Source organism: Manacus vitellinus, unplaced genomic scaffold, assembly GCF_001715985.3.
Source record: "Manacus vitellinus isolate BGI_N305 unplaced genomic scaffold, ASM171598v3 scaffold_29_pilon, whole genome shotgun sequence".
Classification (NCBI taxonomy): Eukaryota; Metazoa; Chordata; class Aves; order Passeriformes; family Pipridae; genus Manacus; species Manacus vitellinus.
The window spans coordinates 7,595,454-7,623,333 of NW_021940207.1; the positions used below are offsets into that span (position 1 = coordinate 7,595,454).

Here is a 27,880-nt window from a genome sequence, read left to right on the forward strand (position 1 = left end):
CAATTTGCATGTCGATTTTTAACACAGCCCATTCATATTGCTTACTTGAGACGAAAGCTCTAACAAGAGTGTCTGAAACTGACTGCCAAGCTGCATCTTCATAAGACTTTATTCAAAAAGTCTTTGGAAAGAGCTGCCTGTTGCACAGCACTGGTTACAGTGAGAGTCAGTGTGGCCCTGTGGCAAACAGTGTTTGCAGAAATCTGTCCTGCGCTCCTTCCTTGGCCGCAGGTTTATATTTCAGGCAATTGCAGAGAAGAGCACTGTTGAGCTCTGAAACACTGGCCCCTGTGTGGTGAAGATGCAAAGTTTCTGTGTTAAAACACCAGTGTTGAAATATTTCCACTGCACCACACTTGCTGCATGCACATTGCTGATTGTGGCACACAGAAAGACAGTGGAAATGACATTTATCATTGCCTGAGAGGCAGACACTGCTCTTGGCAGCAGATGCAGGTGATGTTCTCACCTAAAATGTTTTGTCAGTCAGCTGTTTGCATGGGAAATGAGTTTGCTGCCTTTGAGTCTGTTCCCCAGAGCAGCTGTGGGGACTGGGCTGGAGCACAGCCGTGTTGAGGTGTTGGGGCCCAGGTTGCAGCAGCGGCAAATGGGCAGGTTTTGAGGTGGGTCCGTGGTGTCTGTGTGTGCTCCTGAAGTGGGAGGGGTGGGCTGGGGGGAACAGGGCTCCAGCAGCGTGGGTGGCTTTCCAGAGAAGCCTGGCCAGGAGGTGGGGCAGCACAGCTGGCTGCAGGAGCGCTCGGAGCCAGTGGGCTTTCCTCCACCTCGGCATCCATCAGCTGCTGGTCACAAATGCTTCAAGCAGTAACTGCTGGCTGGCCTAGCTCTGTGAGGACTCACTTGAAGATACAGCACATACTGTTGCCATTTGTGTTGACTTTTTTGGGGTCAGCCAAAATAGTATCTATGAGTGATAGCCATCGATAGACCTTCCCTTCTGGGTTGCTTGTGGTGCCCAAACAAGAGATTTTGGTCATTCAGCCATCTTGACATACTTATTAGAAGTACTGACAGACTCAGCCTGCTTGGTGGAGGAGAGATCATAAATACAGCACTCTATGCCTGCCTCCATCTCTCTGCCCAATCTTCAGTGTCTTGCTTCTTTGCTGGTGCTACTTCTGTCTTCTCTTGTCACCACAGTGCCTAAAACTGCTGCATAAACCTGTATTGTGGAAAAACCTCCTCTGGGTCTCTTGGGGCTGTGCCCTTTCTGTGGGGACTGTATGAAAAAGCTGCCACCTCCCCTTAGAGGTGAATGGTAAAAGCAGAGATTGATGAGCCCAGAACTGACCCTGCAGGAGACAGCACTTGGGTTGCCTGTGTCTGGGACACCGTCATACATTTAGCATCAGTGTGCTCCACTTCAAATAGAAGTATCTATTTCAAAAGATACCTTTAGCCTACAGCTTTGAAATCAGTAGTGACTGACAAATGTAAGTGTGTAGTGAGGGGTGTGAGTATTTGGAAATAAGATAAAAGTAAAAAAATATGGCTGTGGAGGTGCAAACCAGCAAAGTTGTTCTTTCATCACCTCTTTTTCCCATGAAAATACTCATCCTTGAAAACACCCAAAGTTTGCAGTCTGAGTTCTGTGTAGCACTTGTTTTAGAGGCTGCACAATGCCAGTATCTGTGGCAAAAGAAAATGTAGACATTTTTGTTCAGGCTTTTCTTTTTTTCTGTAGGTAGAGGGAATAATGAGGCTGTGGAAGTAGACCACAGAGATGGACGTGACATTGTTTCTCTCTGTGATATACAGTGGAATTACTGCAACTTTGACTGTAAAATGCATTTTTAATTAAAGCAAGAAAAAGTAAAACAGTTGTGACCTTTATCATCAGCATTAGATGCTGTAAACTGCACTGTAAAGGTACAGTGGAATGACTGCCGTGATTATCTGAGCCGGGGGTGTTCTGTGTGAAATGTGTCCCTGTCAGGGGTCTGAACTAATATTATGTTCGTGGCACATTCTGGAGGGTCATTATTTATGTGCAAGTTCTTGGCTTTTTCCCTCCTTTCTGCTTATTTAAGCAAAAGTGACTCAGTCTCTTCACAGGGAAGTGTTTAGGTTGAACTAACACTGTTATGTTGTGTCATCAGAAGCCGTATCTTTCCATTTGTGTAGAGCTGCCAATCTGAATTACAAATTACTTGACATGCTGCTCAAGTGAATTTCCTTGTCATGAAGAATAAGTATGGTTGCAATAAGGGCATTTTTGTTTTTATTTATGTTGTTAGGGGTTTTTATAGTTTTTGAGTGACCAGTTGCAAACAAGTTTGAAAGTGAAGAATGTTTTTGATCTTTCTTAATTTAAACATGAGCAGGGTTCTCTCAAGCACAAAACACAGCTTGACCAAACAGATAAGACACAATCCTGCTACTAATGTGTGGGAGTGTTGTAGCTCTAGAGAATAAACAACACTTAATTATCAAGGAATACATGCTTGCAAGCACAGCCTGACACCACAAATGGCTTTAGGATTAATATAACTGCTCCTGGAGTATTTCCTTAAGGTGAATTCAGTTTTAAAAATATGGATGGTACTGGTCATGAGGAGACTAAATATGTAAAGATGCTGTTTCATCTCAGATGTCTGTTTTCCAGGGGCTAGAATTTGCTTACAATTTGTAGTAGAAGTAAAACAAACAAATGAAAAACAAATTACAAGTGCACTAAAGAAACATTATTTGGTCATCAGAGTAATCTGGCTTCTTCATGTTTTCTGTGTGTGTGCATGCTTTTCTTGCTGTGAACTGGGTTTTTTAATATAATGTTTTAACATTGGTTCCAATGAACACTAAGACTGGAGAAATGTAGGTACCTACTCATTGTTTAAATATTTAGATTATTGACTAATGATACAGTTGACATATTTGAATATTTTATTCTGTTTCTGCATGAACCAAAATTAAAGATACTCTGTATTACTGTATAATTTCTTTTCAGACGTGACTATTTTTGTAATGGAGTTACAAAGTAATTACAGACGAATTTCCTTAATAGTTTAAAGCTAATCAGTAGAACTCTGCTTTGGTTTAAAACATTACTTTCGAATTTATAGGACAATTCTGAAGAAACTGCCTCTATTTTAGTGTTCGCCCCACCAGCTCTTATGGTCTGCCCTTTGAAAATATTTGAGGGTTCATTCTTGGAAAAATTGACAATCTCTTGATCCATTGTGGATTTTCCTAAAAAATAGACATGGGGGGAAAAAAAGGTGTGTGGGGAATCCTTTTTGATGGTAATACTGATTCTTGCAATGATAGAGCAAGTATGTTTTTAAAGCTGCAGTATTCGTAATTAATGCTAACAAACTGTAAGGGAAAAAAAAGACACAGGAAAAAAAGCTAAACAAAAATAGGTTTGTCATTAAAGTGAAGAATGTTCTCACTCCTCTGAGAATAAATTCTTTACCTGTGGGTCTAAGTGTTCTGAATGAGCCCATTGTTGAAATCAACTGTGCAAGAACTAATCAGTATCTGATACAATTGCTTTCCTAATTTTTTACTTTTTTAAAACGTAAAAGTCAATTGTTTAGTTTAGTTTTTAAAGTTCACATGAAACTTTAATACAGTAAAGTGTTCCCTTAGACTATCTTCATAAGCAATTTACTAATACTGTTTTGCTTTGCTGTAAAGCAGCTGTACTTGTGTTGGATCAGAACCAGGCCCATAACTTTATGAGCTGAAGTTGCTGGGTCAAGTGTATTATGTTAAAAGCATCTTTAAACATGCATCATACATGACATGACATGACATGTCTTGTGTCAGAAGTAGGACAGAAGTTTTTACTGCCATTTCATGATTTGAAGAACTGAGTTGTTCAAAACAGGGCACTGATCCCACCAGTGTGGAGTTTAAGTTGCTTGTTTGCACAGAAAAGAGAACTTTGAAAAGTATGGGATTTCCTTCCTTTCCAGGATAGTGTGGCCTGTGGTTCTGTTTGGAGAATTTTAGATGTCCAGTGTTTGTACACAGGACCAGATGTGAAGCTGTAGGGCAGCTTTTTCAAATGAACTGACTGATCCGGGTGGTAGCATCTGCTTACAACATGAACCACAGTGTGGGCACGAAGGACAGCTCTGTGTCTTCAGGATGGCTCCAGTTCCAGCTTAAATTTCTCTCTTTTCTTAAAGTAAAGACTAGTCTAAGGCGAAACCATTATTGCAAGTCCTAACTGCTGAGTTTCATTGATGGATTGATTACCTGTCAAAAAATGGACTTGAACAGTGCCTGTTGCTGTGTGTGACTGCTTCTGTTTAAACAGCTGGATTTGCTAAAGGACAGCTTAAGAAGTAACATGCTCTCCTCTAGATACATATTTATGAGAGAAGCAGAGAGGGCAAGGCTACAAAAAGGCAGAAGCTGAGTAAACTTTCTCACTTAGCCAGCTGATGCTAATTGTGTCCTGCTCTCAGCTGCACAGCCCCGATGACAGTTTATAGCAGGGCCATCCAATCGGTGCATTCAAGCAAGACACAGCTCGTGCCATGACTCCATCCATTCCCACTCTCGAGAAGATTTTTGTGGTTTGATTGCTGTCTGGGCACCAATAAACAGCTGTAACCTGATCTGTTCCCCATTTGTCAGGAAGTTAGGCAGTTCCTTCATGCATGGCAATGATGTCATTTACAAACAGTTGATTTTAATTTTTTTTTCTCATCTGGGAACTAAGGAACTCGTCTTATCTTTGCTTTACTACAGAATAACTGACTCAGTAAATAGGGTCTTATCCAAGTCCTCTGAAACTGATGGAAAAACACTTTACTCCTGCTTGTATTTGGCTTTGTTCAACTATCAAAACAAGGAAATCTTGCATTAGAGTGAGTGCAGGCCAGAGCACTGGCCAGCGCTGCACCCGGGACTGATGTGTGTGATTGATGAGTGCACATACAGTTCTTAATGAGCTCTTGTTGACTGTGTGTTCAGTACTACTAAATTAAAAAAGTAAGTTAAGGGCTGAGACATAATCAGCTTTTAAATGTTTCCTGAAATCAGTTGTATATTGGGAGTAACTACCAATCCTTGAAGCTGTGTATAGGTAATGTATATGCATATACAGAAAAATAGTTACAACCTGTGGGCCATGAGTTTTTATTTATTTTTTTTAGAACTGGCTCTGTTCAACATTTGATCATTTTAATGTAATCATTTTAGGTACTGTATCAGTGAAACATCAGAAATGATGTGGTAATAGACAGCAGTAAGCAGCAGCTCAGCAGGCTTGCTGTTTGAGTCAGTCTGCATGGGAGAGGGAAATGTGTGTTCACACCCTGTACTGTGAATTAAAGCATGAGGGAATTACAGTTGGTAGAAAAGAAAAAGAAGAGAAAGAAAAATTTAGTGTCCTGACCAGGAGCCATGTGTTAGCAAGTGCTAATCTAACATAGATTCTATAATAGGAGAAAATTCAGAGCAGCTCCTGCTTAGTCTAAGTGTGCGTTTCTGCTAACCAAACTTCTTTGCTCTTTAAAACACATGAGAACAGGCAGAATGTACTGTGGCTGAGGAAGTCTCCATAGTACCAGCTATTTGAAAGTAACTGAAACCAGGAAATGATACTTTCTATATTTCGCTCCCTAGGGAGCTCCTGGAAGCTTCCTGCATTTATTGGTTCTATTCCCTGGCTTGGAACAGTGTTGGCAGCTTTGATACCACTGGCTATTGCTCTGTAATTTCAGCAAGGTTTACAAACAACCTGGAGGAGCAGAGGAAGGGTTATCCACAGATAGCCCATGCATTGAGTGATCCTGATAACCATAAATGCCAGTTGTGGTCAGAAACTGTTTGCAACAGTTTCAAGGCAGAAGTTATTCTTGTTTTCCTGCAGGTTGAACCAATTTAAGGGTCAGGTGGTAGCAGGGATGATACCTGTGTACCTCCATTAATTCTGCAATAACTTTATACTAACAAAATAAAGACTTCCACAAATCTGCTAAGAAGGATTTCTAAGTTTTTGGAAATCACATAAATAATGTTCGTGCTACTCTCCGTATTTTGCAGCAAGGCATGTGTGTATGCATATATTGAAGTGCAGTGATTAAAGGGAGGTTTGTGATACAGAGGAAGATAGACCAAACTTTCAGAAGAGGTTGGTACCTCTTCTTCTAAATCTGACCTTTCAGAAGTATTTTAAGCATTGGTTCTTGCTGATATTTCATGAGTTTTTCAAGCATATTTTGTCTCCCATCCAAGGGTATTTTTTAGCATCAATCCAACCATGCTATTTAGTTGCAGAGAATCCAGTCTTACAATGTGATCATGGCTATGGTTAGTGGAACTTTGAAACCAGTCTGCCTTTCTGGGAAGCACAAAAATGTGGGATAAATGGAGGAATGCAGCAGTGTCCTGTGCAGAGCGGAAGTTGACTGTATTATATAAAGATCGGATTAAAAAAAACTTCAGGACTTCCAAATAGGAAGTAGTATTGTTTATGCCCCATTCATCTTTCCCCCTCCTGCAGTGTAATGCACATTTATTTACTGAGAAAAGAAGATGACCATGTTTGCTATTTCAGCACATTGTTGCCTTTCTAAAGAATCCTAGGGAGAAAATAAACAGCTGTCGGATGGTTCTGTCTTTTCTCTCTTTATGCCAAAAGTTTTACTTGACCAGAAATTCTTCTGTTGGCTTACTGCTTTCTTTGACCATATGTACATCACAAGTTCACACTGGATGGGTATATATGTTTAAAGCTTGTGTTTTTTCTCTTTGTGTACTTAAGATATTTGTTTGCTGCTGGATTATATATGTCTGTAGGTATAATGGTTACATTGTATATGATGGGTTTGTTTGCGAAGCCTAGCCATGAGATATGATGGGTTTCTCCTGTCTCTGTCTGTTTGTCATCTTTTCACAGTATGTGGATTTTCAATGGTTTTATTTGATGCAGAATCTTAAGTTTTAAGTAGTCTAATCTTGCCTTTGTGAAGGATAAGTGGAAGATCATGTTGTGCTAAAAGATCTGGAGTCTGAAAGTACTCTTTGATATTTTAGTTGTTTTAATGGTTCTTTGGATTTACACTTAGACTTACAGTCTAAGTCCATATAAATAGGGAACAGAAATTACTGTTGGCACCACTGATGACTCTATAGCCATCTGCAGAGCTTCAGTTTGTCTTGAAAGCATATAGAAGAATGGTTTTTTGTGATCTTGAACTGTGACAAGAGGAATCCAGGTTGAAACCACTTTTTTAGTTGTGTTGAGCTTTAGTACATTCCTCCAGTGATGCTCCTGTGGGGTGTAAAGGCAAGTTTGGAGTTTGTTTTCTTTTTCGTTTGTTTGTTTTTGTGGGAAACTACGTCCTGTTGGTTTCCCATATCTCCAGAGAGGCAAGAGACATAGTAGGCACAATTGCATAGCTTAATCAATGGGCTTGGATGCATCTATGTGCTTCTTCCAGTTATCTGTCCCATCCATCTTCTCTTCCAGGCATCTGCTTAACCCATGCCTTAGTACTACCTGACCTTTCTTTGCCAGTGTGTGGGCTTTTTTTTTTTTTTCTTCCTTAAATCCATGGTGTTCCTAGTATGCTTCTGGTTTCCAAGGTTTTTCTGTGATCTCCAGCAACTTGTTTATTAGCTTGCTGGAAATGTTTGGTGATTTATTTTTCAATTATACATAACTTTACACATTTAATGGGAAGATGGATACACAGTCATTACTCTGTTAAGCAGCTCTGGGTGGGGTGTAATGTGCAAATGGGAAAGTAGATTGTGTTAAATGTAGACACTGGAACATGAATAAAAATGTATTACAAGTACAAAACATCATTTGTTTACCATTATAAGCCTCTAGTTTTAAAGATAGAGATAGATTTTAATGTCATAATGTGGTACCATGCACAGATGTCCTTTGATCTTCCAGCTTGCTTCTGTTCCAGAGAAGTCCATGGTACTTGAATCCAAGGACTAAATGTCAGCTTCCGTGTGGCTGTAAGCAATATCCTCAGTTTTGGCTGCTCTGAATCTACTATACTAGTGCCCACAACCCCTGGTAGAAATTATGTAGTAATCTCTGTCAGTGTTCATTCAAGATAAATAAGAACCATGTGGGTGTGTGAGGAATGACTGCAGTTCTTTGCATGCTTCTTTGCCAGGATACAAGGAGAAAGGTCACTGCTACTTAAAGCAGTCCTGCCATGGAAATTCCTGACTGAGACCTTGCCAGGCAATTCACTGAAGACAAAGGCTCTGGCTTATTGTTCTTATTTCTGGAAATAAATATTTCTGATGCAGCCAGGTCCCTGAAGATAGCAGCACAAAAAATGGGTAGAAGAGTCAGATGTTTTGATAAACCTTCACTGGATTTCCTAATGCACTACATGTGCTCTATATGTGGTGGTGTCTGTGCTGAAGGGTTTCTGAATTTGCATATAAAAATGAATTCTGTATGTCACTGGATATACTTTCCTTGGCCAAACACATGCTCTCTCAGGCTTGTTTTCAAAACAGAACAGCTGTTTTGTGGGTGTAACTATTGGAAATCTGCCCGAAAAAAATTGCATTCTAGTAACTTAAGCACCCTCATACCGGGCATGGAGCTCTGAGGAGATTTTTTTTCATGCCTTCCTGTTGAACTTCAGTATAGGGTTTGCATTTCCTTTTTACACAAACTGACTTGACTTGTGGAAATAAATACCAAGCTTGGTAATCCCCTCCAGTGACTGCCAAGATGCCTCTGGCAGCCTGTGTGCTGGGGTAGCCCAGCCCTTCCAGGCAGCCTGTACCCTCTGTGGCATCCCAGTTCAGAGGAATGTGAGTGGGGAGGAATGTGACCACCTGCTGTGTTCTTGTTTTCATATGTGTTTGCACTTTGGGGATGCTGTTACTGTGGGAAGATATTACTGAGAGTGTATATTCATCCCCTTGTGTGTAGGGGGTAGTCAGATTTAAACTGTAGAGCTCCAGCCTATATGTAAGACCACACAGCAGAGCTCCTTTAGGGTGAACACCTCAGTGGAGGGCAGGGGTTTGTGCAAAGTGGATGGTGAAGCAGGAACTAGCTGCAGCTAGAAATCCTTGTGGGTTTTTTGTGGCACTCTCACTGGGGAGTTCCAGGCCACAGTAGTAGCCTGGGGTCTGTGTAATTGCAGGCATCTTTCCACTGCTACACCTGGTCTTCATTGCACCCTATTGGAGCCCTGGAGCTGGTACAGTGATGCTGCTGGGGACACTGGGCTGGTCACTCAACCTCTGTGTGGGAGGGCTCTGGTACAGCCCTGAACCTCTGCACTGACAGGGCTTGTCGTGGGGCCAAACCTGCTCTGCACAGCAGGGACACTGCGGGTGGCTGCAGCTGAAATACTTGTAGCTCAGCACATCCTGAAATGGAAACAGCGCTTGGATAAACTCACTCCCTTGGGAGTGTTGTACTTGCACTTTGACGCTCCTGTGCCATCATGAAAGTCATTTTGGATTCATGTTGCTAAACACAAATGGGACAAGTGTTCTAAGAGGTTGTTGGACCTAAATGTAGTGAGCAAGGAATAGATTTTTCAAACTGAATGCAGTTAAAAGGTTAAAAAGAAATTACCAGAAGTATTCAGTGGTCAGAAGCATTCTCTTCACTCACTTCCACTGGAAGAAACAAGTGTCTCCCATGCTATGTTTAGTAGAAGTCTGCCAGTGAAGCTGTACAAGTTGTCACTTAAATCTAAATAAAATCACAGCAGCCTACAGGAATTAGATTAATGATTTTTATTAGCTAGAGGAAAATAGTTCTGCTTTCCTCATTTGATAATAATACCCTCTATATTGTGCCAAGGTAACTCTCATTTAATGCACTTTGCATTGTCTCTCCATACACACTATATATAGAATAAAAACATGTTTCTCTGCACTTTGGTCAGACACAGCTTACTTCAAAAAACCCAAACAAACCACCACAAACTAAACAAATGCAAACAAAAAAACCCCACAAAACAACGAAACCTAAGTAATCTATAAAGAATCTCTAATTCTAAAGGGACTTTAAATCCTATAATTACACTTCTGCTGCACTTAAAAATTATTTAAGTACCACATGCATCTAAAAGTCAGTGGTGCAACAAAGACATGAAAATAAAGTCTTCTAAACCTTTTAATCTGTAATTTAAAAAAATTGACCATAGGCGAGTATGTTAAAAAGAAAAACATTTTCAACATGAATAATAACTTTAAAAATAGCTTTCTTTTGTACTGTGTTTGTTTGCAAACCTGACTCAGACAGCCTACTTAGATTTCTTCATTGGCTGCCAGTGCAATACAGGTTCTTTTTCATGTCAATATAAACTGCATTATTTGTCTGCTCAGCTTTCTTCTTTTTATATAGCTCAGGTTGAAATCCCTTATGCTTTGGCACATTGTTCTCTTTCCTCCTGTTCCACAAAAGTCAAGTAACATACCAGGCCCCATAGTGATTCTTGAAATACATGAATAATGTGTATTCCATTAAGAGAGAGTAACAATATCCCATAAAGGACAGTAGATTATTTTTTGCTTGCCAAACTGTACTTGTATGTTACTTTAATACTTTTTTTGACTTAGTGACTATGGAGGGAATCTGGTACAGCCCACATTTTGTAATTTACATGATGTTGTCAAGTACAGATCTTTGAAATCCTTGTTGCTAGCATTCCTCAGGAAGGTGTAGGTGTGAAATATGCCCACTCCAAACCAAATTCCATAGTTCTAGTCAGTGCTTGACTGGTCACCTAGGAAACTTTTAATAATGGATTCTCTTGGCTTAGTAATGCAGTCTGGTATGATCAGATTTTTCCAGTTCCCTGTAATTTGAAAATGTAGTGCTTGAACAACAAAAAAAAGTCATAATTTAATCTGTTCCATAGAGGAAAACCCTATCCTCTGTCTTCTGTTCTGTTTTAGTCATAATCTAAGATATCATGTTCTTTATTCTTTCTGTGGTGCCTTCTGTAGAATTACTTTAAATTGCATGACCTTTAGAATAAATGATTTTGAAGGTATTGAACCATAATTGCTGTGTTTGTGTCTCTCTGTGAGTCAGTATGTCTGTGAACGCCTTGCATTGGAATCCTCTGTGGATGTCCTCCTGTCCTTTTGAGATGTACTTGTGGGATTTTCTTCTGATTCTTGCCTACAAAAGGCTACTAACACTTAAATGGGATAAAGATGGAGCAATTTGTCTTCCAAATCTGTCTTACCCAAATTTTTGGATGTTCGAATTGACTGAAGCATTTAAAGTATTTATTTCCAGTTTCTTCTTTGCTATGCATTGTATTGCAGGAGTGTCAGTCTGGTTCAGTAGAACCAGCAGTTAAAATTGTCACTGGGACTGTTGAGGAAAAGGATTGTGTGTTGTCACCTGTTCCCCCACTCCCACTTGAAAAAGAAAAAGTGGTGTCAGGATGTGAGAGAAATCTATGAAACTGTGCGTGGTGGGGAGGGCAGGTAGAAGTGTTGTCTGCAGTTGATGAACTTGGGCAGTGTCAGATGAAACTGTAAGTACTGGGTACATGGTGTTGTCACTGCTTAAAGGTTGCATCAAGGAGTGACTAAGTAAGAGCAAGGTCTCAAAGCAGATTGAGTGTTTTGGAATGTACAGAAATACCATCAAAGTCAGGAAAACCCTTAGAGACAAGAAAAAAAAAAGGCAGAGAAAGCATCATATGTGGTTATCTTATCCCTGCTCTTCCTCACATACACCATTACAGCTGCAGATGAGGATGGACTAGCCAGGCCTGGTAGGAGTGTTCTTGGAAGTGATCTGTTGACCAGGGCTGAATCTAAGCTTTATTTCAGTGGAAACAGTCCTGGCGGTTCCTGAGACTAATCTCCATAGTTTGACTGCTAGTTCAGACAGACTTGAATTTCATTACAAGGGGTTTTATGTTTCTCTACAGACTGTGTGCTCTGACAGGTATTTTTACTTGACTGAGCAGAGGTACACTTGAAGTATCCTGGTACGGGGTTGCAGAGCATCACATGAGTAATTTGCAGGGTGCATTTCTTCCACAAAGTGAGAAGTGGATTATCATCTCATGTGTTAATTTTGCTGGTGTCACATAGAACAAAATGGCAAGTGGTGAATGATTTTAATACACTTAGGATGATGTCTGGAGTGTCTGAAGGCTGCTAAACCTGCGGTGGTGGGCAAGGCTGAAGGGTTAATAGGAATGTTTTCCATAGTAGCCACTTCTAGCACATTACTGGGCTAAATATCCAGAGGTTGTTTTTTGAGAAAGTGAAGCAGCAACAAGCACTGGGTCTGGAATGCTATTTGTAGGCGATTGATTTTATTTTCTTGTAGGATTGATCTTATGGGCTCTGCTTAGAGGGCAGCTGCTGCTTGCACTTGGACTGAATTGGGGAACTGCAGTGTTCTCTGGCATCCTGGCTGGTCTGATTAAATACTTGATTTTGGATAGGGGTCCTGTCCTCCTCATAGCTTTGAATTGCATAGTTTGATTATTCAGCGTAATGCATAGGGTTCTAAATGTCATTTAGTAGTTTAATTGGGAAGCTGTTTAGTGGGATTTTGTGACCCTATTCGAACTGTGTTAAAAGCTCTGGAATGTGAAGAGGAAATGGGTTGCATGGTCATTTGCCTGCATGCAGTAAGAGGGCAAAATTACCACTGCTATAATGTGCATAGGCTCTGAATAAAAAAACCAACCAAGCAAACCCCTGCGCTTTTGTCTCTGCCCAAGGACTTAAAAGCACTAAATGCTGTCCTTTGGGGGACTGATTTCCATGACTGGTTTTTTTGTCTTGTTTTCATGAAGAGTATGAACCACTGGCTTTCAGGGGAGTTACTGAGGGTGGGTGAAGTTCTCTGGCACCATTCAGTCCTGTGATAAGAGGTCACAGAATTAGCTCAGACTGAAAACTAGTAAGTTATTTTTGCTTTGAAGATTCCTTCCTGTCCAGTAGTCATACTAGCTTTGTATTTGTCTTGATCTAGTTATTTACAGAGTAGATGGGTTTACTTGCTTCTTCTCCCTGAGGATAATTTTAGATACAGCACCCTTGTCCATAGCAGTTCTTGTTTGGTGATGTTTCAAGACTATAATATGATAGTGTATTTGCCTCCTCTATTTGAATGAGATACAGGCAGGTCATAAAGCCCCCTGATCCAGTTCTGTTCCGTGTATTTTTTCTTATAAACTGTGCCCTGAAAACGAATTAATACGTGTTCCTTATTTTTCTCCCTCAGATAAACTGCTAGTCTTTACTGTAGCAACTAAAGAAACCGACGGCTTTCACCGTTTCATGCAAACTGCAAAGCACTTCAACTACACAGTGAAGGTATTGCATGTTTTGTACCAAATATTCGTACTGTACATGCTGTAAAACAGAACCAGTAAAGAGTAACTGACCTTGTCTGAGCTTTCTCGTGTGCCGGGACAAAGTAAAATAGTTGCAGAGCTTGGGGGCAGGAAGGGCACTTGCTGCTCTCCCTGTTGCTTATCTGCTGGTTCCCCTCTGAAGCATCATGGGAGGGAGCTGCTTTACAGATTTGTAGCCCTTGTGGTCAGCATCCTCAGTCACTCACCGGTTCTGTCATGATTTATCATATAGCCTTGTTTTTCAGTGTGGCTTATTTTGTTTGCATGAATACTTCTGGAGGCTGTACTGTACTCATAGGGCTTGGATCTCCTTCCTCAAGAAAGGCTGGATCCCTGCTGCAAGGAAGGAGGGAGGGTCACAACTGAAAATTTCACTGTGTTTTCCAGGAACCTCTAATTCTGAGAGGACAGTGCATTTCTGTAATTCTTACCAACCTTTTCTGCCTCGCTCCATGCCTCCGTATGTCACGTTCTTAGGCTGGCCTCTGTGTGACCTTGGGAAAAGGGAGGGCACCAACCTTCTAAACTTTCCCCACAAATTGGTTCTGCCAAGAGAAAATCCAGCAATTCATATGGTGTTACGAAATTTTTCAGCTTACTTACCACAGTGCCTGCACTATAAATAAGAAATTATTTGGGTCTCTGAAGTTTGACTTCTACCTGGGAAGCCTGAGCTCTGGATACGTCTCTTAGCTTTGCAGATTTGTGCGAAACATCATGCAATGTAGTTCTTCCAGCCTTTATATGTTGCAAAAAACATTATGTTCAAAACCCAGTAAGAGTTTATTTTTTTCTTTTTTTTGACAGGTAATCTGCTATAGCGCTTGGCTTGGGAGGAATTTTTTGTTTATCTGAGTTTTAGCAGTGAGCTGTATAGTGGGGAACCTGTCCTTCCCTTTTTGTGCAAAAAGACTGGAGCTTGCAATTTGAATTAGTTATACCCTGATCCACCAAAGTCTCTTGAGCCTCCTGTTCCTAAAGTGATTCTATTGATTTTTTAAAGGTCTCATTCAGAACGTTTTTCTGATAGAAATTTTGGTACAATTCTTGCCTTTTTTCTTTCTGAAGGAGGCACACTGAAATAAATGGCAGTAGCAGGCAATTGCTCGATTCTTATTTGGTTAAAAAATGTCTCTCTCATGTTTTTGCAGTGATGTCATTGTGCTGAATGCTGCTTCAGACATGGAAAACTTACCATGCTGGAAATGATGGCTTGCTATGCCTTAGTGTGTTGCTTCTGCTTTAGCATCTGTTTTTAATAAAGACCTGCTTTAAAAAAGCCTCATGGTTTTGGGTACTAGCAAAAAGTGCTTTTCTTTTTTCTTGTTCCAGGTTCTTGGAAAAGGTGAAGAGTGGAAAGGTGGTGAGCTGCCTAACTCTATTGGTGGAGGGCAGAAGGTTCGATTGCTGAAAGAAGGCATAGAAAGCTATGCTGATCAAGAGGACTTGGTTGTATTGTTTGTTGAATGGTGAGCAAACCTGTCTTCTTGTCTTTATATTTTAGTCTGGGCAGGCGTGCAAAAGTAGCTGCTGTGACATGCTGAAAGTTGCACACTGCTTTTCCTCCTTGCTGTTTTATTCGAGAGAGTTTGCTTCTATTTTTCTTCATTCATAAAAATAGTAGATTGCTTTTGGAGCAATCATTACTTTTTTAACAGATTTACAGATGTAAGATTTGTTCATAGTTCTACTGCCTCAAGGGGGTAAAAAAATGTTATTGAGAGCTGACAGGCTTTTAGGGAAGCATTTGTCCTCTCCTTGTTCAGCTGTGGTGAGAGCAGGATGTGGCTGCAGGCTGGGAGTGTGAATGGGAGGGGGAGCAAAAGCAGCTCCAGAAATAAAGTGGCCAGTAGGGACTAGAAGCATAATCTTGTTCCATGAAGTTGTAGTGATATGGAGGAAGCTGGAAAATGGGTCCCTGAGGAAATCATTGAACAGGAGAACTGCTTTTACATGTTAGAGTACCAAGACAAGAGACTTGGTGCCAGTTGTACCTGTCCTGTCTGTGTGATAGAAGAATGGAGAGACAGTACTGCTGTCTGCAGGTGCCAGATTATAGCTCATAGCACAACTATGCTTGAACATCCTCCCTGGAGGCCAGATAGGTTTCTCCTTGTCACAGAAAACATGGAGCTCAAACATGCTTGAGTCACACTTTTTCCTTTGTTTCCCCTCTGCTTTTTTCTTCTCCTCCTCCTCTTATTTTGCTTCTGTGACAACAGCATGATCACAGTAGCTAAGAATACAACTTAGAGCAACTACCAAGCTCTTCCACACTAAAGTTAACCAGAGCAGGGTCACAGCTTTAATCTCTGTAAGGAAGGCATGGAACCAAGCCTTGGATCAGGGACAAAGAAGCTCTGATTGCAGACAGGCAGCCTTGGAGAGGCTCAGCTTGGAGAGTGCAAGCTTGGAGAGGTGCAAGCATGGGTTCACACTGCTGTTAGCAAGTCATTGGAATGTCTGCTCCGGAATTGTCTTTCAGCTTTTAACTTGTTCTATTTATTTATTTATTCAAATTTGACAGCAGAAGAATTTTAGGAACACTTTTTTTGAGGTAGAGTTTTGACAGTATTTATACAACAGACATCATCACAAGACAGGAAGTGGTTGGACAGTAGCATTGTATGGATAGTTAATTTGTTTTGCTGAAGTTATCACTTCAGGAAAGTTGGAGTAGCCTATGAAACTGGTAGCAAATTCAAAAATATTACTCAGTTTTTTGTTATAATTCTACCCCTTGTGATGAGTTGAAGATAGACCTAGAAAGGCAAAAATCTAAATCATCTTCAGCAATTTATAAATAAGCATTATAAGGGACACTTTTGATGAAGATCTTCTTTGTATGCCTAGTTGACTGTAAAGGTAACATAGTTTGAAAGTAGACATTGGGGTTGTGAATGTTTTTTGTTATTGACTTGATCAATTTTGCATTTGCTAGGTGGAAAAAGGATCTTTCTAAAAGTAAATATATTACATGTTAGTTCATAATGTTATCCTACTAACCATACAATAGCTGAAACTTTAAGAGATTAATTTGGAAGATTTTATTTTTTACTAAAGCTCAGATGAATCAAATGTTTCCCAAATGTTTTCAACTTATATTGAATTTCTTTGTTTTCAAATTTATTATCCTGATTCATCACTATTTTCTTCCTATATAGTAAAATATGCAAATTTGTTATCAGATTGCTATCAGGGTGTAGCTCAAATTCCTCTCCAGCATAGTTTATTCTCTTGAGGGGCAGGCTGTCTGCTGGCGTGGAGGAGAGAGTACAGAGGACCATGTGTGTCAAAGTGCAGAGGCAATAATCTTTCTTTCCATGAAAAATCACAGGATTTAAGGCCTCCCAAGTTCTCGAGATCCATAATCCCAAGTACATATATATTTAAAACTGGTGGAACTGTTTCCAGATAGAAGAAAAAAGTAGTTTACTGATTCTAGCATTATATTTTAATTCTAATGAGCTTTTTCATTTCCAAAAATCCTGGTTTGCAATTTAAGTGTTGATCAATGTAGCAGTAAGTTTGGAAAAGACAAGTGTCATGAACTTCCTTTCTTCTTCAAGTGTTTCTTATTATATTCATTGTGAAGCATTTGGAATATTAATCTTGGGGGTGGGGAAAGGAAATGTCTGGTTTGCTTACTGTAACTAGGCAAAAAATTTCTAGAGAACTGTTTACTTAAACTTAGTTTCTTGGGTTTTTTAGTTTTGAGCAGTTTTTTAAATAGCTCAGAATGCTGGAAATAGTTTGAGCTTCTTTTGTGGACAATTCATGTCTAGGTGTACATAGAAAAATGTCTGCAGAGGGAACCTCATTTAAATGGGTCTTTTTTTTTCGCTTGAGCTAACTACTAGTTTATTTTGGACCATTTCAGGTTGAACTGGCTAATGGCCAGTATAGACTGGATAAATTGGTTGATGCTGTGACTGTTCATCCAGAATTCCCACAACCATCTCTTTGTATCATGGAAGAGTTTTGAAGCCTCTCAGTTTGTTGTTTGTTTTGTTGTTTTGTTTTGTGTTTTTTTTCCCTAACATTTGTTAAAATGTTGAATTTTAACAGTTTAAGGGATAAACATATCTCAAAATGTTTAAGGTGTGATCCTGGTGGGGATACAGTGTAAATGACAAAATAGCTGTGTGGCTGCACAATGCAGCTAAGATAGATGAGATAGGGGACCTGAATTGCTAGTCACTAGTGGGCCCTCTCTCATTTGTATTTTGAGCTCTTAACCTGCAGCTCCAATAGTAACAAGTTCTCATAGTTACAAAAGTTGTGGATGCAAAAATTGCATGGTCAGTTTTAGAGGACCCAAGTCACCGTTGCTGTTTCCCGTGTTGCCAGGTGCACAGCCAGGGTGCTTTGCTGCTGCAAAAGAGGAGGAGACATGGGTAGATTCCAGTCCCAAGCAACTGCCATCTGGGAGCTTCAGGAAACAGGATTGGGTTGTGGAAACTTTTTGGGTTCTTTTTTCCCCTTGCTTTCAGAAGGAATCAGAAGGAATTATGAAGAAAAAATAAGAGTATCTGAGCTTTTTCCTGCTTGCCAAGGAAGCCTGCTTTTTCCTGGATATATCCACACTCTTCCCTGTCAAATTTTGAAGTCCTGTTTAAAGCAAGCCATGTGCATCACCCTTAATAACAGCATAAACTGTAAAGGATAGTCCTGGGACCTGTTTTATGGTGGTCTTAGTGGTGTAGACCTGAGGTGAATCCTCCCTTACAGTAGGAGTTGAGTGCTGGATAGGCCAAATGTAATCTGACATAGCAGGTAAACAAGAAAAATGATGCATTTATAGGTTTTCATTTGACTCCAGGAGTTTCCCTGTTGCCTGGAGAGAAAAGTGGGAGCCTCATAAAGCAGCTGATGAGGACACTGGCAGCAAGGGGCAGAAGGCTGGTAGAGGTCCTGCCTGGGAAGAGATGTGGTGGCAGTAAATCACCTCTTGATAAAACAGAGTGCCTTGGACATTAATGGAAAATGTAGGTTCATGCTGGATTAATTCTCCTGCATAATATCCATTGCAGTTTAGCAGCTCAGTACTGTGCTTTGGATTATAAACTGTGCTGTATTAAGTAGCATATCCCTTTCACAAACAGAGCCTGTGGCTGGCCCAGCATGTTGCTCAACTTTGGCTTTCTTTTACGGAATGACAGTCCTAGGAAGCAATGTTCCAGGGCTATTTGGTTCCTTCCTGCAGCTGTAAGTCATAGCAGCAGCAGCACTAACCTGATCAAAGAGGAGAAGCACAGCCTGCCATAAGCTATTAAGTTGAAGCCTCAGACAAATCTCTTTTTGTCTGCCTTCAACTTGTCTCCTGTTTCTTGCATGTTCTACAGGCTCATTCTGGCATTCAATCGGGCTACAGAAATCAAATGGAAAAGAGAGTGAAGTGTATTCTGGTATATTTGGGCAGAAACAGGCATTTTTTGCAAAACTGGGGAAGCTCCAAAATGTACACTATTTCTTTCCAGCATTCTTCTGCCAAAGTTACAGAAAAACATAACAGTGAGAGTTTTCAGAAACCCACTTACTTATATAGACTACATAACACACTTCCTCTCCAGGGTTCATACTTTGCTTTGCGGTGAAAATCTTTTGCATTTGTAAGCCAGCTGTTGTTACTTCTCTTAGGCCAATTTCATGAGATCCTCTTTGAATTAAAGACATCTTTAATAATTTCAGAACTATAATAAAGGAGTATCATGTCAGTAATGGTTGATCTGTTGGCACTATTGCTGTGTAATAATACATTGCAATGCAGAAAGTTCTGTACCCTGCAAGCTGAAAGCTGCTGAAGCTAAAAGACTTCGCAAGAAAAACATCTTGGTCAAGGTTAGACCTTGATTTTTGGCAGCTGTACCATTGCCCATTATCAGGGCTGATGACTTTCAGTTACTAAGTTATATGTGTGGAATAAGAATATACCTGTATTCAGATGAGGAAACTTTGAGGCTGAGATGCTACCATTAAATTAAATTATTGTGCTTCTTCAGCCACAGACTAATCTGTGACGTGATTCCAATTTTACTGTGTCATTCTTCATGCTGTGTAAAGTGAACCTTGAACTGGGAGGCACTGGCACAGGCTACCCAGGGAAAGTGTGGATGCTCCATCCCTGGCAGTGTTCTAGGCCAGGTTGGATGGGCCTTTGAGCAAAGTGGGCTAGTGTGTGGCATCTCTGCCTGTGTGGGGGGGGAATTGGGAATAAATGGTCTTTGAAGTCCCTTCTGACCCAAACCATTCTATGAATAATGATTTTATATGTGGATCTCAAGTACAAAAAAGAAACCACATACTGTGAATATTTTAATACTTTATATGTATTTTGCGGTTTTGGTTTGGTTTCTGTGTCTGGTTTTGTTTGTTTGGTTTGGTTGGCTGTGCTCCACTCCTCCCCTCCGAGGCATTGGTTTAGATATGGTTCAACAACAAGAAACCACTAAGCTCGTGATACCACATTCTTACATGACCTTTGCCAACCCCATCCAGATTTCTTTCTGTTTTGGGGTAGTGTTGACCTTTCACTGTGGGTAACTGCCAAAGATGAGCCCTCCACTTTTAGGTCTTTGTCCTCAATAGGAATTGAGACTCAAATCTGATCAACACGTAAAGGCAGGTGAAGTTTTTCGTAAGTGTCGGTGGTTAAAAAGCAGAAGGGGAAATTGTATTGGATAAATAGTTTTGATTGAAATTTTTCTCCTAGAAGGGTATAAAATTTTTTACATGGTGATAAAACATAATTTCATTGAGTCATTTTTCAGAATAAAAGGGCTGTTTGATATTTAAAATTCGAATAGTCCAATGATTTTTGGTTTTCAACATAGAAGCATTAAAATTAAACTAATCTAATGAATGTATTTCTTTACTTTTCAGCTATGATGTTATCTTTGCAGGGGGCCCCGAAGAGCTCCTAAAGAAATTTCAGGAAACTAATCATAAAGTGGTGTTTGCAGCAGATGGACTAATTTGGCCAGATAAAAGGCTAGCTGACAAGTATCCTGTTGTCCGGAGTGGAAAACGATTCCTGAACTCAGGAGGCAAGTGTGATCCTCTTGTGAACCCATTAAACCCTTGGACTTGAACGTGACTCATCTCTGTTATCTGTTTTATGTATTTGTATGTGGAACTGTTCCTGAATTCCCCAAGTATAATACTGAGGACTGAGTTTGCTGTCCTCTTCTTCCCCTCTCCTTCCCACTTTAGTAGCTGCTCTTCTGTGTTTAAGCATAGTTTTCATTTGAATTTGCATAGTTTACTTGGCAATAACTTCTAAAAAGCAGGTAAATAAAGTGACAGCTTAGCAAGCAACTGTGCATTGCAAGGAAATGCTGGGCAGAGATGACCCAATTGCTTCAGAAACAATGTAGTGTTCAAGCCCAGTCAAAGCATCACATGATATTATTTATAGGTACAGTTTAGCTGGGTCAGGATTTCCTGACTTGGCTGCCTTGTTCTTGTGGATCTCTGCATCCAGGGGAGATGAGCTGGTAGCTCTGCCCAGCCTGTCAGCATGGCTGACATGGCTCATTCCAAAAGGAGTGGGAGTTACTCCTGTTAATCTCAATGATGGGTTAATTCTGGAATCCTCATTTAAATGCCAGTTTTGGTAATAATTTTGGAGTTGATTAATACATACACTGACACTGATACTCTATAACTGCTGCAGAGCACAGAATGTCACTTCTAATGAGTGAGTTGGGCAGTGTGCAGGTCTAGGAGTGTCCCTGTTTCTTTACCTCCTCCTTTACCTCACCTATCTGCACTATCTTTTTTTTAATTTTGGCTTAAAAATAATGTATATTGGTTTTGAGTTGAATTTGTTTTGTATTTCTGGCAGTATTGCATTCAGGCATCTCTGCCAATAAGTGATTGATGAATATCGAACTTTTTCCACAGATGGGCTTCTTGGGAAAAGTGGTAGTCTGATCTCTTTGGTATTCTCAGGACCATCCTAAACAGATCTGTTTTAATTTTTCCCTTAAAATACCATTGGTATAAAAGTAACCATTAATTATGAACTCTTTGAAGTAGAACTGTTCTATATCACAGGAAGAAAACTGGATTCTGAGCCAAGTTGTATGAATTTCATACTTTTCCTTTGCTGGCACCAGTCAGAATGAAGTCCCTGACTGGTAGACAGCATTGGCAGGGTAGTGCTTTTTATGGAAATAACTTCTGTGTGTGTGATTTTGCAGGATTTATTGGTTATGCTCCATATATAAATCGTATTGTGCAGCAATGGAATCTGCAGGATAATGATGATGACCAGCTGTTTTACACCAAAATCTATGTTGACCCATTGGCAAGGGTAGGTAGTGAATGGCTTTCTCATTTCTTTCTGCTTGAAATAACATGCTACTCCTCCTAAAACACCAAGAGATAAAAAGAAAAGGAATGCTGTCTCTTTGTTCTGGAGTGCCATATTGACAGTTGTGTTTGCTCTCCTGAGGTTCTTACTGCAGGAATGATGAACAGGCTTCCAAAGGGTCATGACTTGATATATTATTTCAGGCTGTCTTCAGATCCAGTCAGGTTGAGCTTCACTGTTAGAAATAATAGCTCTGAGGTATATGATCAGACACATTCATCTCAATGAGGGTCCCATGTACTTGGCAGTTTGACGGCCAGAGAATGTGGCATTTTTCCAGGGTGTCACTGAACTACTTGCTGATCCAGTGTTTTATACTTTGGCTTGCTGCCATTTCAGATCCTGCCTTCAGCTTTTTGTGCAAATATGTTCAATAAAGCTGCATCGTAAATTTTTGGTGAAGACCTCTTTGTGCCCTAGCTTAACAAAGTTCTCTGCTGAGTAGCAGCATTAAAGCATGATAGATGTCAGAGGCATGTCCCTGGTGCTGGAAAAAGAGAGCTAAGGAAAGTTAGCAGTGTATTGATGCAAAAAGACTTTTAGAAGCTGATAAAACAGAATTTTGAAAATGATTTTGATAATTTGTGTGCTTAAGGCAGATGCAAAGTTTTTGAAATATATACATGTTTTTCCTGGTATAACTTAATGGAAAATCATGTCTGTTTGGATGCAGGTTCAGAAATAGGATAGAATATTTCTGTTAGAAGGGACATACAGTGACCATCTAGTCCAACTGGCTGACTAGTACAGGACTGACCAAAAGCTAAAGCATGTTGTTAAGGTCATTGTCCAACTGCCTCTTAAACACTTGACAGGCTGGGGGCATTGACAGCCTCTCTAGAGAGCCTGATCCAGGGTTTCATCACCCTCTTCATAAAGAAATGCTTCCTGATGTCCAGTCTGAAGGTCCTCTGGTGCCGCTTTGAACCATTCCCAGCCGCTCAGCACCTCCCTCTCCCCTTCCCCTCCTCAGGAAGCTGTAGAGAGCAAGGAGGTGGCCCCTCAGCCACCTCCTCCAAACTAGACAAACCTGGAGTCCTCAGCAGCTCCTCATAGGACGTTCCTTCCAGCCTTTAATGTTCAAATTGATTTCATGGAAGTGAAGTCAGATGCCAGGTATGCAATTGAAAAGGCAGGGTGTAGAGACATTAAAGCTGACTCTGCACCAAAGTCAGAAGTAATATAATTAGTTGTCTAAACAGATTGTCTTCCAGACAATCTGGAAAGAAATGTGTATCTCTGTGCAAGGCACTACTGCACCATGATTCAAAACACCTCCATGGTGCTTACTGTGCATTGCTACTGCTGCTTTATATGATAATGCCCAATGCTGTAGAATATGTGAGAAAATTTTGGAAGACCAAAGCAAAGTGTGCTCTCTGTATAAGGGTTTTTAACTGTGTTTTAAAGGTTATCTACTTTGATTAACTTTTTAAAAATGGTATAACATGGTACTCAAAGTAAGAATTGAGGTAGGATTAATAATACAACATTAGAAAAATGTTTTAAAACTGCTAGTGTTTTCTATTCTGACATGATACTTAAAATTGACTTTTGTGTTTTTGAAACTGTGAAACACAGTATGTTTTGTTGCTTGGCCAAGACTTGCTAATTTTCTTGAGACACAGATTTGCTTTGGCTTATACTGCTAAATTGCTCTTTCTTTGGAGAGTTATGACCTTTATCCTTTGGCTTTAAAGTTTTTGCATATATAAAACTGATTGTTATATAGCTGCACAACTTTGGAATTCAAAAAAAGTAACAATATAAAATAAAGAATTGTATTTAAGAGCTGAACAGTGTAGTTTTACCTTATTACTTGCTGCCACTGTGGTATAATTGCAACATTACTGTAAAAATATTGGCTTTTAGAATGCCTCAACATCTTTGGTACTTTTATTTCAGGAACGCATTAACATTACTTTGGACCACAAATGTACAATTTTTCAGACCCTAAATGGAGCTGTTGGTAAGTGTATGATTTGCACATTGTGTGTTTTATTAACTGTTATTAACACTTTCTTTGCTTAACAATGAATGTAGTTCCCTAAACATATACTTCTTTTAAAGAAATATTTGGATGGATAGACCTGATTAATAGATTAGTTACAGGTCTTTTCAGTTGAATATTAATTAATTAATTGATTTCTCATGTTGATAAGATATTTGATTTAAAATAGAGAAATAGTTTTTAAATAAATTAAGTTAGCAGTAAATATGGAGTTAAGAAAAATTTTCATAAACTTTCACAAACTTAATTACAGGAGTAAGATAGGTAATTAAAATTGTATTTTAGATGTTCTCAAGCAAATGGCTATACATAATGAAATGCAATGTGAAATAATGTAGAATTTCCTTTACTCAAATGTCATGAATTTAAATAGAAAAATGCATCTGTGCAAACTTCTTTTCTTACATTTAACCTCTAATTATGGAACAATTTTTTGTAGTCAGATCACATCTGAAACAACTATGATTTCTCTATAAATAGCATTTGCTCTAAATTAGAATTATTTTTTAAGCAGATTTTATTCCAATACTGAAGGCTGCTGATGACAAACTCTGAGGTTTTGTCACCTTATTTAGCATAAAGAGCTTAGAATTCAAGATCTAATTAAAAAAAAAAAAAGAACAAAAGCTTCCAAATAAGTAACACTGATTATGATAGCAACAGCAAGGTATATTGTATCAGCAACGACTTAAAGAACTCTGAAATTTTAGCTTTTATTTATGAATTTATTACTGTATGGCTTTGATTTGCAGATGAAGTCCTTTTGAAATTTGAAGAAGGAAGAGTAAGAGCAAGGAATTCAGTGTATGACACACTACCAGTCACCATTCATGGAAATGGTCCAACTAAAGTGAGTGGTAGTTTGTTTTTATTTTCTTGCAAAACCACAATTCTAACGTAAGTAAAAAAAACCAACAAACAGTGGTAGAAGTGTCTGAAGTTGTCATAGCATCCACCACTACACATTTCCATTTAATATTAGGAATTGCAAGGATAAAACCCCTATTCTAATAGCTCTCTCAATCATGTTATTCTCCTGTCACTGTAACTTGATATCACTGCTGAAACAACTTGTTCTGCTCCCAAATTCATTGTAGCTTGGGATATAAGGAGAGAGTAAGCTTATGTTAATTTGTTCACTAACACAAAACAGTTCTTGATGCTAGAGATGAATGTCTATCTGGTTATTAAATTGTGATCAGAAGAAGAGATTTTCAGGGGGAAGGTAAGCTAACCAAGAGTGACAGTCTGGGATACAAAACAGTAACACATCCATTCCTGCAAGAGACCTGGGTGTGTATATACAGATATAGAAACATATATCGAATACAGACAAAAAAAAATTCTCTATGTGTGTGGGTGTGCCCTTGTGCCCATGGCTCATGAGCTTTGGGTTCGCGGTCGAGCACTCTCTGCCCTGTGAAAGAGCTGTTGTGACAGATTCTGTTCATGTGTAAGGATTCATTGGTCCAGAGAACCTTGCACAGTTTCTCTGAGGGAAATGACTATGTTTTGGTAATATGGCAGTTGCATTTTTTTGCTCTGTGTCAAAGAAGTGTAAGGGTGTATCATTTATAGGAGCATCTGGTGGCTGAAGGATTGGGCATGGCTACTTTCTAAGTTCTTCTGAATAAGTGTTCCTTACTATAGCTAGCTCCTTGTTTTCAGAAAAATGGCTCTCAGGAGAATTAGGTTTGAAACTCATTAATATCCCAGAGATGGCTGCTGCTTAGTTTTTGCACTGTTTTTCATTTTTGGAATTAGTGAATATAATGATGTTGTTATCTGTTCGGCTTATAATTACTCACTAGTAGTGAAATATTTGACCAATTTCTTCCATATTGCTACAGTTATTTTTGCCTCAATTAAATCCTGAAGTTATGTGTCATCATTGGCTTTGCTGACACATTGCCAAAGAAAAGTTCTGTATTTTACAGTTGGGCACACAGTTTAGGATGGAACTTCTTATACCAATCCATGAGTTATGTTACATTCAACAAAACTCAATCTTTGCATGTAGTGATGTGGTTTTAAAAACAAAGAGGAAACTCTTACTATGCATCACTTTGTCAGTATGGTTAGATTCTTCTCTTTTAAAGTTAGAATTGAATTAAGAGGACAATAGTATACTAGGATTGGAAAAATTTTTAATTAGTTAGTAAAGAAACTAGAATGAAAGTAATTCCCAGAATTTATTCCAAACAAAGTTTTTTATTTAGAAGATACTTCTGTTTCATATTTAATCTCTCCAATTTGCAGGTTAGTAAATAACATTGGTTAGAGAAACTTTTTGAAATGCATACCAAATTATCCTCACCTTCTGACATGAAATATTTTTTTTACTTCAAGTGCAATGTCATTTTTATGAAATACTAATTTTCATAGACTTTATAGTACATATATAATCTGTTTTGTAAATAAAAAGGATAAGAAGTTTTTACCATCTATTTTTGCTTGTTTCTTGTCAGTTGCCTTTAGTTACAAGAGATTAAAGAATAAACCTGAATTGTTTAAAGGTACAGATCACCATTTGTATACATGTTTCATTAATCTGAATTGTTCATTTATTTACCAGATTCACTTGAATTATTTGGGAAACTATATTCCTAATGCTTGGACACGGGAAACTGGTTGCAGTGTTTGTGATTTAGACTTGTTAGACCTGTCAACATTAACGGTAAGAATACTCCTATCTGGAACAAACCCCTTTTGAATACAGTTGAGAGGTGTATAGTGATTTCGGAGGCAAAGTGGCTTTGTTATGCAATATCACGTTTCTTAGACACATCAGGACTTTTTTTCTGGTACATGAAACTGTAAAGATGAAATTCTAATTCACTGGAATAATCAGTGGCTTTAATATAGGCTTCCTCAGTATTACTGAAAATGATCCCATCCCCAAAAGCCTTCCAGATCTTTACCTCTGTTACTGAGGGTGAATGAATAATTTTTGAATCATGCAACGTACAAGTGAATAATTAGAATTTTGGGGGAAGTAGAAAAACTCTTTAGATATTTCAGATTTTTAGCAGCAGACCTACAAAATACTAAGTATGCATCAGTTCAACAATTTCTATTACAAATAGAGTTTAATAGTTAACTAATATGGTTACAATTCCCATTTTCTGAGATAAACAGTCAAAACTGCTTTACCTTGTAAAGGACAATACAGATATCTCTATTGTATATGTAAATGTGTTTCTGTAGAAAAAGTATAATGTGATTGAGACTGGATTTCAGTACAGAATTCTTGTAGAAAAAACATACACATGACATGTGTGTATATCCAGTATTTGGCAATTTTGGCTCTTTGGCTCCAAGCATGATGTCTTTAGTGTCTTTATGAATATTTCAGCTTGTACTCAGTAAATTTTAGGCAGAGTAAAGACTAAGCTCTACCGTGTGGAATTGTGAGGCTTGTACTTAAAAAGAAATTCTGATTTTTCTTAACAGGCTGTTTCCAGCAGCTGTTTTGTTTCTGTTCTGTACTGAAGTTTTGAATGGGAGCAGGTCTTAGAAGGTGGCTGAGGATAGCATGAAAGAAGTAGTGGCTTGTTATCTTTGTAGTGAAGGGAAAAAGTGAAAGAATTTCTGGGCAATAAATAGCTAATGGACTGGGATATAAATTTAAAAAGTCATTACTGGGATTGTAATAACTTTCAGATTTTTTTAATATTTTTAATTTTATTTTTGTTTTTAAGAGACAACATTTGAATGGTGATTTAATGAAATAGTGTTGGCACTCGCATCATAAAGTTTACCTGCAGAAAACAAATTGTCTAAGTTTTTTCTAATGGTATTGGTAATTAAAACATGGTTGAGGGAGCAGTTAAATCTTAAAGCCAGTAACGGGGAGTAGCTTGCAATGATTTACTGGACAGTTTCCTATGGTTTATGTACATCTACTTGGAATGTGTATTTCTTACTGTAATGCATTCCTTGGACTTCATACCTCGCTTACTCTGCCAGTAGAAACAACAAGGCTTTTCTTGGCCTCAGTGGAAGTGTTTACTTCAGGCATTTCGAAGTACAAGCAGTATTTCATTTTCTGAACGTGCTTTCTGTTCAGGCCTGTCTGGTTGCTACTTGACAAGAAATCCTCAGTGAAAAGAGCAGTACTACTCTGATAATTTTTCCCATATTGTTTTATTTAACTTTCTGCATTTG

The 27,880-nt window shown here is 39.0% G+C and overlaps 1 protein-coding gene across 1 annotated transcript in view; it reads left to right on the plus strand.

Annotated features, from left to right (window-relative positions):
* The window catches only part of PLOD2 (procollagen-lysine,2-oxoglutarate 5-dioxygenase 2), a 65,258-nt gene that overhangs the window by 16,600 nt on the left and 20,778 nt on the right, over positions 1-27,880 (plus strand). Inside the window, exons 3-9 of the mRNA XM_029960743.1 lie at positions 13,193-13,284; positions 14,658-14,794; positions 20,208-20,371; positions 21,530-21,642; positions 23,608-23,671; positions 24,466-24,563; positions 26,289-26,390. Of these exons, the coding sequence (XP_029816603.1) occupies positions 13,193-13,284; positions 14,658-14,794; positions 20,208-20,371; positions 21,530-21,642; positions 23,608-23,671; positions 24,466-24,563; positions 26,289-26,390 (770 nt within the window). The remainder of the gene's footprint in view (positions 1-13,192; positions 13,285-14,657; positions 14,795-20,207; positions 20,372-21,529; positions 21,643-23,607; positions 23,672-24,465; positions 24,564-26,288; positions 26,391-27,880) is intronic.